The sequence below is a fragment of the Ceratotherium simum genome, chromosome 5 (genome assembly GCF_057802395.1).
Source record: "Ceratotherium simum simum isolate JZ-2026a chromosome 5, ASM5780239v1, whole genome shotgun sequence".
Lineage (NCBI taxonomy): Eukaryota > Metazoa > Chordata > Mammalia > Perissodactyla > Rhinocerotidae > Ceratotherium > Ceratotherium simum.
Window position 1 is genome coordinate 30,819,682 of NC_141904.1, and position 7,542 is coordinate 30,827,223.

At 45.0% G+C, this 7,542-nt stretch overlaps 1 protein-coding gene across 2 annotated transcripts in view; it reads right to left on the bottom strand.

Annotated features, from left to right (window-relative positions):
- The window catches only part of TOP2B (DNA topoisomerase II beta), a 63,659-nt gene extending 62,029 nt beyond the window's left edge, over positions 1-1,630 (bottom strand). For both annotated transcript variants that reach the window (XM_087430621.1, XM_087430620.1), the window contains exon 1: positions 950-1,630. In XM_087430621.1, the coding sequence (XP_087286747.1) occupies positions 950-1,015 (66 nt within the window). In that variant the 5' untranslated portion in view covers positions 1,016-1,630. The remainder of the gene's footprint in view (positions 1-949) is intronic.
- Between the last annotated feature and the right edge of the window lie 5,912 nt (positions 1,631-7,542).

The window sequence follows — 7,542 nt, forward strand, 5'->3', positions numbered from 1 at the left end:
AAAAGACAGGATCCATCGAAAGTCCCTGGAAAATGTTATTTTTTATTTTTCTCCTGGATACTCAGCCAGCTCGCTGAGCTGGGCTTTTTTGTGTGTAGGAACTGACCCTGGACTGAACTCTACGCTGAGCAAGTGAAACGCCGCTGAATTATCGATCTGCCGTGGGAATCGGATCTCTCTAGGTCTTCCCTCTACTACTTCCCAGCAGGAATTGAGTGCCGAAATCCTTCAACTCCTGGACAAATCACTTCAGTCACCTCTCCAACACTCTCCTTTCAGCCCCGACTCCGTTTCACCCGCGAGGCTGACACAGGTAAGTGCTTCTTTTAATAATCCCACCCTGACACTACAGTATATTGACCGCTGTGCAACAGCCATCCCGAATGCGCTTTCAATCTAATGAGACTCTCTGAATTGAAGTATAAATTGCTATAGACACGGTTCCCCACCAAATTCATTCTCGTTTGAGAGATCAGAGCATCAGAAATGGTTTCATTTACAATACATACACACACACACACACACACCCCTTTCTCCGAGATTTTCTTAAGCCACATTTGGAGAAAGTGCTGACCCACACAGACACACATACGCTATTGCCATCCCCATCATCTCATGCCCGACCGCCCTGGAAGAGTCTGGGAAGAAGGAAAAAAGACGAAGCGGGGGTTCTATGTCATGTTCATGGTGTGCCCCCCAAAGTTTCAAGCACACATTAGGCTCCTGCAGCCGGAGCCTCCATAGGTAACGACAAGAAAGAAAAGGGGCGGGGAGCGCGGGTTCTGCTGGAAGGAGCCCCGACGGGGCGCCCGTTCGGGGACCGGATTTCCCTCGCTTTCCCCTTCCCCCCACCCCACCCCACCCCGAGCCGGCCCGGAGGAATTCCTCCCCCCGCCGCCCGGGAACAATGCCGCCGCCGGGACCCCCGCCCCCAGCCGCCGCCACTCACCACCCAGGTCAGCGCCCCGTTGCCGCCGGCTCCCGCGCCGCCGCCGCCGCCGCCCGCCTTGGCCATGGCGGGTGCCTCCGCTCACAGGCCGCGAGCCCGCGGCCGCCGCTCCCGCCTCCCTGCGGGCCGCCGGGCCCCGCTGCTCCGCACCGACCGCTCGGCTCGCCGTGCTCCTAGCGGCGCCGCCCCCCGCGCCCCATCGCCGAGACCCGGGGCGGACGCCCGGCCGTGTCCGCTGAGGAAGCCGCGCCGCCCGCCGCCCTCAAACTCGAGGCGCGGCGGCCGCCGAGCCCGGGCCTAACGCGGCCGCTGAGGAAGAGGCGGAGGAGGAGGAAGCGGGAGGAGCCGGCGGCGGCCGAGCGACGGCGCTGCCTCCTCGCCCGCCCGCGGGCACCGCAGCAAGCGGGGCCGAGGCCCGGAGGAGCGAGCGACGAGCGCGGCCGCGGAGCCCGGGGCGTCCGGACGTGGCGGGGACGCAGAGGCGCCTTGTCCTTCCTCACACTCCGCGAAGGCCGGTCGCTCGGGGAGCCGCGGTCGTCGCTGCTGCCGCTGCCTCAAAGGCCGCCTTCGTCGGCCACACTGCAGCCCCGACTTCCTCACATCCACACACCGAGAGGGACAATAAACAGAGCCGCCACCGCCGCGGTCGCCTCCCTCTTGTCCGGCATAACACCACACACACACACATTCGCACACCCGGGAGGGAGGGAGCGAGGGCGCGGCGGCCACCCCCGCTGTCAGTCAGTGCCTCGTCGCCCAATCGGGGCCTTGTCGCCACAGCCTCTCGGCCAATCCCAAAATTCCAAGCCCCCTGAGGGGCGGGACCCGAGGGGGAAACGTCATTGCGGGTAGCAACCGAAGGGAAGACTTGGGGTTTTTTGTTTGTGTGTGTGCCTGGGTTTTCCATTTGAAGGGAGAGCAGGGGCTGCTGTCAAGGGTCATTTGAGGGCGGCAAAGGGAAAGGGTCGACTTGGCCTCGGGTCGATCGTAATCCTCCGAGCGTGCTGTTTACCCTAAGACCCGCCCTCGAAGCCGAGGCATTTCTTTGCCCAGGGCCGCTCGGGGGGCGGAGGCAGGAAGAAGCCGGGGTCCGTCCCAAAGGGAAAGTATTTTTAAAGAGCGGTTGTAAACCACAGGCAAGACGTTGTAGATCACTGGTGCAAGGAGGGCCTCATGGCCCTGGCCTCCCCAAGGCCCCCAGTGGACGCTGGTGTGGAAAGAATCCTCTCTCAGACCTTCCCCTCCTCCATCTCCTTCCTCCCTCTCCTCCCCTCGCCCCCAAAAGGGTTACGGTCAGTTTCAAGACAACTGCATTTAAAGAACTTAAATGATAAGGGACGCATAGAGAACGTCGCAGGGAAAGAATGCAGGTCGAGTTGAGGGTTCTGTTTCTACTCTTTGTTGACCTTTCTCTTTTCTCTGAACAATGCGAAGATGTCACTGTCACTTTTCTTTCGCATCCGTCCGGAACTGTGCCTACTACCTCTAAGAGGGCATGTTTAATTTTTTAAACTGCTTTCAGTGGAATTTTAAATGCACACTAAGGAATAATTTCATTCACATTAAAGCTTTCTAAGAATGAAAATTACCCACACAGCCGCACCAAAGTCTTTGGCAGATGGAATATGGCTTTACTTCATCCTGCTTTTCAGTGTCATTCCATTCAACAAGTATTTATTGGGCGCACACCCTGCCACCCTGTGCCAAGCTCTGCGATGAGTTCAAAATAAAAACAGGGCCCCTGATTTCAAATCACTTATAATCTGGGTTGTGAGACAGACTAAAAACAGGGAGTTAACTATCACCAAAATGAGTACTTGAGGGCATGAAGTGCCACCAAATAGTTGTGACAAGAGAAGTTTTTAAGAAGATGAAAACTGTATTGCTGCTTTGTGAAAAGGTGTTTTTGTGAATTTCTCTTCCAACTGCATTTCCTCTCAAGGGAAAACAAATATGTCTCTGGTCACGTCTTTCAACTACCTTCTAAGTCCAGAGAGGTGGGGAACTCTGAAACATGGAAATAATTTAAACATAGTTTTTCTTAATTAGCTCCCCAGTGGCCATGTAATTTTGACATATTTGGGACTTTGGTTCAGAACAGTGAAGCCTTTCTTTACCTTGAACTTGAGGTGTGAGCTTGTAAGTCAGACAGACCAGGGTCTAATCTGGGTTCTGAACCTGACCAACTAAGTATCTGTGCTGTGTTATTTAACTTCCTGAGCCTCGGTTCGTGCCTGGTTAAAATAAGGATTTTTGCCCTTGTACTTACTGTGACTTTACATCTTCAAAGTACACATAGTCTATAAATTTGAAAAGGGGTAAATAATTTTAAAAGCTGTGAGGGTTTTTGAAGTAGAGATGTATGCATTGAGTAGAAGCCAAGCTATAAAATACATAGCTGTCTCCTTTTTTAAACTTCAGTTTTCAAAGCTCCTCAGCCTCAAATTTCGAAATGAAATATATTCAGAAGTCAAATAGGTTAATTAATGAAAATCATGTTCATCTTTTCACTTGCCTCATGTGTGAGGCATTGAGTTCTTTAGCCTTCTGAGGATGAAGACCCTCTAGTAAATGTAACATTTTATTCTTGTGAAAATACCGACTTACCTAAAAGGATCACAAGTAAAAGAGTTGTTGAATTGTTCAACAATTTAAAGCAGAGATTCATGACGAATGGGAGAATGCATCTAGATCAAAATTTTCTCAGCTCCTGAAGAATTGTTGGTTTTTTTAACCATGTGTAACAGACTTAACAAATCTTTATGATAAGATTGATTGTACCCAACTTGAGCACAGCTTTCCTTTTTGGGGTTTTGTCAAGTCATTTTCATTTACAGAGTAATTATAGCAATAATTGCCACATTAAAAAGCTTCTATATCAGGTTTGTCTTGTTTGGAATACTACTGTATGCATATGTGTATATTACGTTTAAAGACTTAATTTCCACCCCATAGCAAACACCAGCCAAAATGAAAAATTGTAGAAATCAAATTCTATAAACTGTAAAAATAAAGGCCTTTATTTAATCAAGTGTTCTGAGTAGCTTCCATGGGCGCTGTTCCTAACTACTTTAGAATTTTTATTTTTAGATCTTATGTTTCCCTATTGTAGCAATCAAAGAAATATTTATTAAATGCCTACTGTGTGTTAGGTACTCAGGACCTAGGAATTCAAAAAGGTGATGAAGATGTGGTCTCTGCCTTGAGTTCATACCTTGTGTTATATAGGTTTGAGCTAATCTTTTAATTCAAAATGCAATTTTATATTTATTCATTTGCAATTAGAAACAGTTTACCTGATGAGTCATACCTATCATCACGCTTTATACACAGTAATCTAATCAATAACAAAATAAATTATGTAAGAAGATAGTGACTCAGGGGCTGGCCCCGTGGCGTAGCAGTTAAGTTCTCGAGCTCCACTGCTGGCAGCCCGGGTTCGGATCCTGGGTGCGCACCGACCCACTGCTTGTCAGGCCATGCTGTGGCAGCGTCCCACATAAAGTGGAGGAAGATAGGCACGGATGTTAGCTCAGGGCCAGTCTTCATCAGCAAAAAGAGGAGGAGTGGCATGGATGTTAGCTCAGGGCTGATCTTCCTCACAAAAAAAAAAAAAGATAGTGACTCAAAACTATACTTCTAGGTACCTGGCAAAGTTTCAATAGAGTTTCTACTTAAATCATGTATTGTTCTAACACTGAGATTCAATTGGGAGACTGAGGGACTAATCTTTAATCTAGTGAGCATTTGAATAAGTTAATATTTGAATTCAAAATTCAACGTCTGCAATTTTACCTCTCCCTCTCATTGTGTTAGTTTTTATGGATCCTTTATATACACAAAGTTGCTGGGCTAAGAACAAGAAAAAAAATGCATAATGCCTGGCCTACAGTAAACTCAGATGGTTGTCCGGGTAATAACTATTAAATGTTGTAAATGTAATTTATTTTGTTATATTTCTTTAGAAGTGAGCTCAAGGTGGAGAAGAAAGCTACTATCAGTGTAGCCTTTTGGATTTCAGCATTTCTATAGTAAATATTATAATACATTATTAACTCTGATTTTTGAGACTATTTAAGTGCTTCAAATTTTTGTTTTTTGTTTTTTTTTGGTGAGGAAGATCAGCCCTGAGCTAACATCCAATGCCAATCCTCCTCTTTTTTTTTTTTTTTTTTGCAGAGGAAGATTGGCCCTGAGCTAACATCTGTGCCCATCTTCCTCTACTTTATATGGGACGCCGGCACAGCATGGCTTGACAAGTGGTGTGTCAGTGCGCGCCCGGGGTTCCGAACCTGTGAACCATGGGCCACCACAGCGGATCGCAAGCACTTAACTGCTTGCACCACCAGGCCGGCCCCTAAGTGCTTCAAATATTTTATAAATATGTTTTTACTTTTAAAAAGGTACTTAAGCACCAAAGGAAACAAGTGTCTATGGATGGCTGAAGACATCAATGACCACCACTTTTCTGAGTGTTATCACTACTGGGAAGACGAAGGCTAAAAGTCTTTAATTTCTACTTATAATAAGTATGGGATGCCTATTTTGTTTGACTTTTTTTTTGGTTTGGAGTTTGTTTTGATTGATTTTGGCCAAGTAAGCTATGTTGATCCTCTGGTAATGTCTCTAATTACTTGTACAGACAGAAGGGACATTTTCACTTATTTTAGATGATACTGATCAGCAATAATTCAGGACTCTTAACCCCTGTACTGAATTATATAATATGGAGAACATAATTAGCATATGCCTTAGTTAAAAAGGCTGTTCTTGGCCTTTGAAAGGGCCTAATATTAGGTTTGGACTTTTGAAGAAGCATTTTGTTCTAAGAAACTCCTACTTTGGGGGACCTTAGATGCCATTATTCGCCTAACCTTCACCAAGAGAATATTATACAATCCTAGCATGTGTATTGCTAAGTTGTATTTGAAGTTTCTGGTTGCCCAGAGTCATCTGATTCAGTTACTCAGTAGGTTTAAAAAACGCAGACCTAAAGAAATAAGATAGCAGTGGCTTTCCTAACTCAACTGTTTCCATTTCAGAAGAGTTGGGAACTCTAAAGCTGGAGTTGCCAGGTTGCTTTCATTCTGCAGTATATTAAAAAATTTAACGGGGGGCTGGGGTAGGGGGAGCCCAGGAAGTGTGAAAAATCCCTACACCAGAGGAATCTAAGATGTAAAGCTTTCAAGTCAGAGGGTTTTCTGGAATAGAACAAAAAAGGTACCTATAAGTTAACTAAGGTGATAATTAAAAATCAGAACTTTTAAAAGATATCATCTTTTAGTGTGCCAATTAACAACAAAAAAGCAATTGTTCCCTGTTTCCAAAACAGTTAAGCGCAGATTAGCCCAGATATCTTATATAATATTAGCCCAGATGTTTTATGTAACTGATATTTTTGTCTATCAGCTTCCTTCTTTGAGAGTGCTGTCTGAATGTGGAAAGATCCAGAAGAAGGTCCAAGAATGCCTAATCTTTAAGGAATATATTTCTGGTTTAAATGTTGTTTGGGAAAAGTAAAAGAACAAGACCAGCTTGTTTGGTAAATGGTGCATTAGATAGTGCTAGCCTATCCTAGAAAGTGCCTGGCACATAGTAAGTGTTCCATAAATAATTGCTCCAAGAATGGATCCGAGGCATATCAAGAAGTTCCTCCAAGCAAAACATCTCATCCACCACGATGATGGTGCTGAAACTTGGTCAAGATCCTTAAGTCTTCTGTTTTTTCCAGTATTCTTGTTGGAATACTAGAGAGGGTAAAGTATCTTAAACATTATCGGTTAACAGATGATCAAGAATTGGTTAAAGCTTTGTTCCTCTTTGGGAATGAGAAACAGAATGGTATGAGGATGGAAAGAAGAGGAGAGGTTATGGTATCAGGAGAAAGAATGGGGGCGTGCAGACAGATTAAAGCATCTAATTGTGTGAAACTTAGTGGAGAAAGTAGACACATTGTGGCTATGGAAGTAGATCAGCTGTGGCCTTGCCAATGCTTAACACTTCATTTCATTAATAAGGAAAACTCTATTGAGAACCTTTCTATCTGTTTGGTACAGTCCTGGGCAGGTGCTTTCATATATATTATTAACTATATATATTATTATTTTTATTAATTTCATATATATTATTAATTAACTTTCAGCCACCATAAGAGAGAGGTATTATCATTCTTATTTCACAGTCAAGGAAATTAGAAGTCATAGAAAGTCACAGAGCTGAGTAAGTAGTGGAACTGAAATTCAAACCCAAGTCTCTGTTACTCCAAACCACACCCTTTTGTCATGCTGCCAAGTTGGCTAACACACTTGGCAATATAGTATATTTGGCAATGTGTTAGGAACTTGGCAATACTGGTGAATAATTCTGGCCATTGGCCCTCAGTAAAACCCTTTGGTTGTTAAATTTTATTGTTGAACTATGGTGACAAGTATCCACAATTTGCATGAATGACTTACAAGTTCTCTTTGAAACCAGCCTGAATCTGCTTTGTCTTACCTTATTACAAAATAGGTTGCTTTGTGGAGTCCAAAGGATCGAAGAAAACCTGAGGCCCAAGATCCTGTGGGTCCTATGACATCTCTCCACTATACAAT